Source organism: Puma concolor, chromosome D1, assembly GCF_028749965.1.
Source record: "Puma concolor isolate L17-30 chromosome D1, mPumCon1.1.hap2, whole genome shotgun sequence".
Taxonomy (NCBI): domain Eukaryota; kingdom Metazoa; phylum Chordata; class Mammalia; order Carnivora; family Felidae; genus Puma; species Puma concolor.
In genome coordinates this window covers 51,996,001-51,997,543 of record NC_141676.1, presented here as the reverse complement: position 1 = coordinate 51,997,543, position 1,543 = coordinate 51,996,001, and the positions used below count along the sequence as shown (strand labels likewise).

At 42.3% G+C, this 1,543-nt stretch overlaps 1 protein-coding gene across 1 annotated transcript; it reads left to right on the top strand.

The window, feature by feature from the left end:
- The first annotated feature begins 583 nt into the window (after positions 1-583).
- On the top strand, positions 584-1,543 carry OR2D3 (olfactory receptor family 2 subfamily D member 3). Its single transcript, XM_025928362.2, has one exon. The coding sequence runs from the start codon at positions 599-601 to the stop codon at positions 1,541-1,543; it is 945 nt and encodes a 314-aa protein (XP_025784147.2). The 5' UTR covers positions 584-598.

Genomic DNA, 1,543 nt, shown 5'->3' with positions numbered 1-1,543 from the left:
TGTGTAAAGCCATTTAGTAAAGTCCACATGAAGTCTAATATCTTCATATCAGAATTAGCCAAGAAGGCTTTAACACTGTCATAGTTATCTATAAATAAGTGGCACTGTGAAGAAGAGTTTTGGAAGAAAATGAAGCAGATTTAAATTACAACCACCTGATAAGAATTACAATATTCTATTTAACATTAATTAGAACAACTTGGATAGCAAAAGTCTAGAAATATCCAATTTGGCTTTATTTATTTATTTATTTATTTATTTATTTTAAAATATTTATTTATTTTTGAGAGAGAGAGAGAGAGAGAGAGAGACAGTGTGAGCGGGGGAGGGGCAGAGAGAGGGAGACAGAATCTGAAGCAGGCTCAAGGCTCTGAGCTGTCAGCATAGAGCCCAAGGACGCCAGAGCTCCAATTTGTGAACTGCAAGATCATGGCCTGAGCCGAAGTTGGAGGGTTAATTAACCCACTGAGCCACCCAGGCGCCCCTCCAATTTGGTTTTAAACTAAGCCTTAAATGATACTCTTCTATAGGACTTGATGTCACAAACCCAAAGTTTGTTCTTTTTATTTGTACCAACAGGTAAACAGACATAAATCTCATGGGAGAGGAAAACCAAACCTCTGTGGCTGAGTTTATTTTCTTTGGCCTTTCACAGGACTTGAAGACCCAAATCCTGCTATTTACTCTCTTTCTCATCATTTATCTTTTGACTGTATTTGGAAACCTGCTCATCATCATTCTCATCTTCATGGATTCTCGACTTCACACTCCCATGTACTTTTTTCTTAGAAACCTCTCTTTCGCAGATCTCTGTTTCTCTACTAGCATTGTCCCCCAAGTGTTGGTCCACTTCCTTGTAAAGAGGAAAACTATTTCTTTTTTTGGATGTATGACACAGATAATTGTCTTCCTTCTGGTTGGGTGTACAGAGTGCGCACTGCTGGCGGTGATGTCTTATGACCGGTATGTGGCTGTCTGCAAGCCCCTGCACTACTCTACTATCATGACCCACCAGCTGTGTCTCCAGTTGGCCATAGGATCCTGGGCCAGTGGGGCACTAGTGTCTCTGGTGGATACCACCTTTACTTTCCAACTACCCTATCAAGGACAGAACATTATTAATCACTACTTTTGTGAACCTCCTGCCCTCCTGAAGCTGGCTTCAGCAGATACTTATAGCACAGAAATGGCCATCTTTGCAATGGGCGTGGTCATCCTCTTAGCTCCTGTCTGCCTGATCCTTGTCTCCTACTGGAATATTATCTCCACTGTGATCCAGATGCAGTCTGGGGAGGGGAGGCTCAAGGCTTTCTCTACCTGTGGCTCCCATCTCATTGTTGTCATCCTCTTCTATGGGTCAGGAATATTCACCTACATGCGGCCAAACTCCAAGACCACAAAAGAGCGGGATAAAATGATATCTGTGTTCTATACAGTGGTGACGCCAATGTTGAACCCCATAATTTATAGCCTGAGAAACAAGGATGTCAAAGGGGCTCTCAGGAAACTAGCTGGAAGAAAGTCCTTTTTTCAGAGGCAGTGA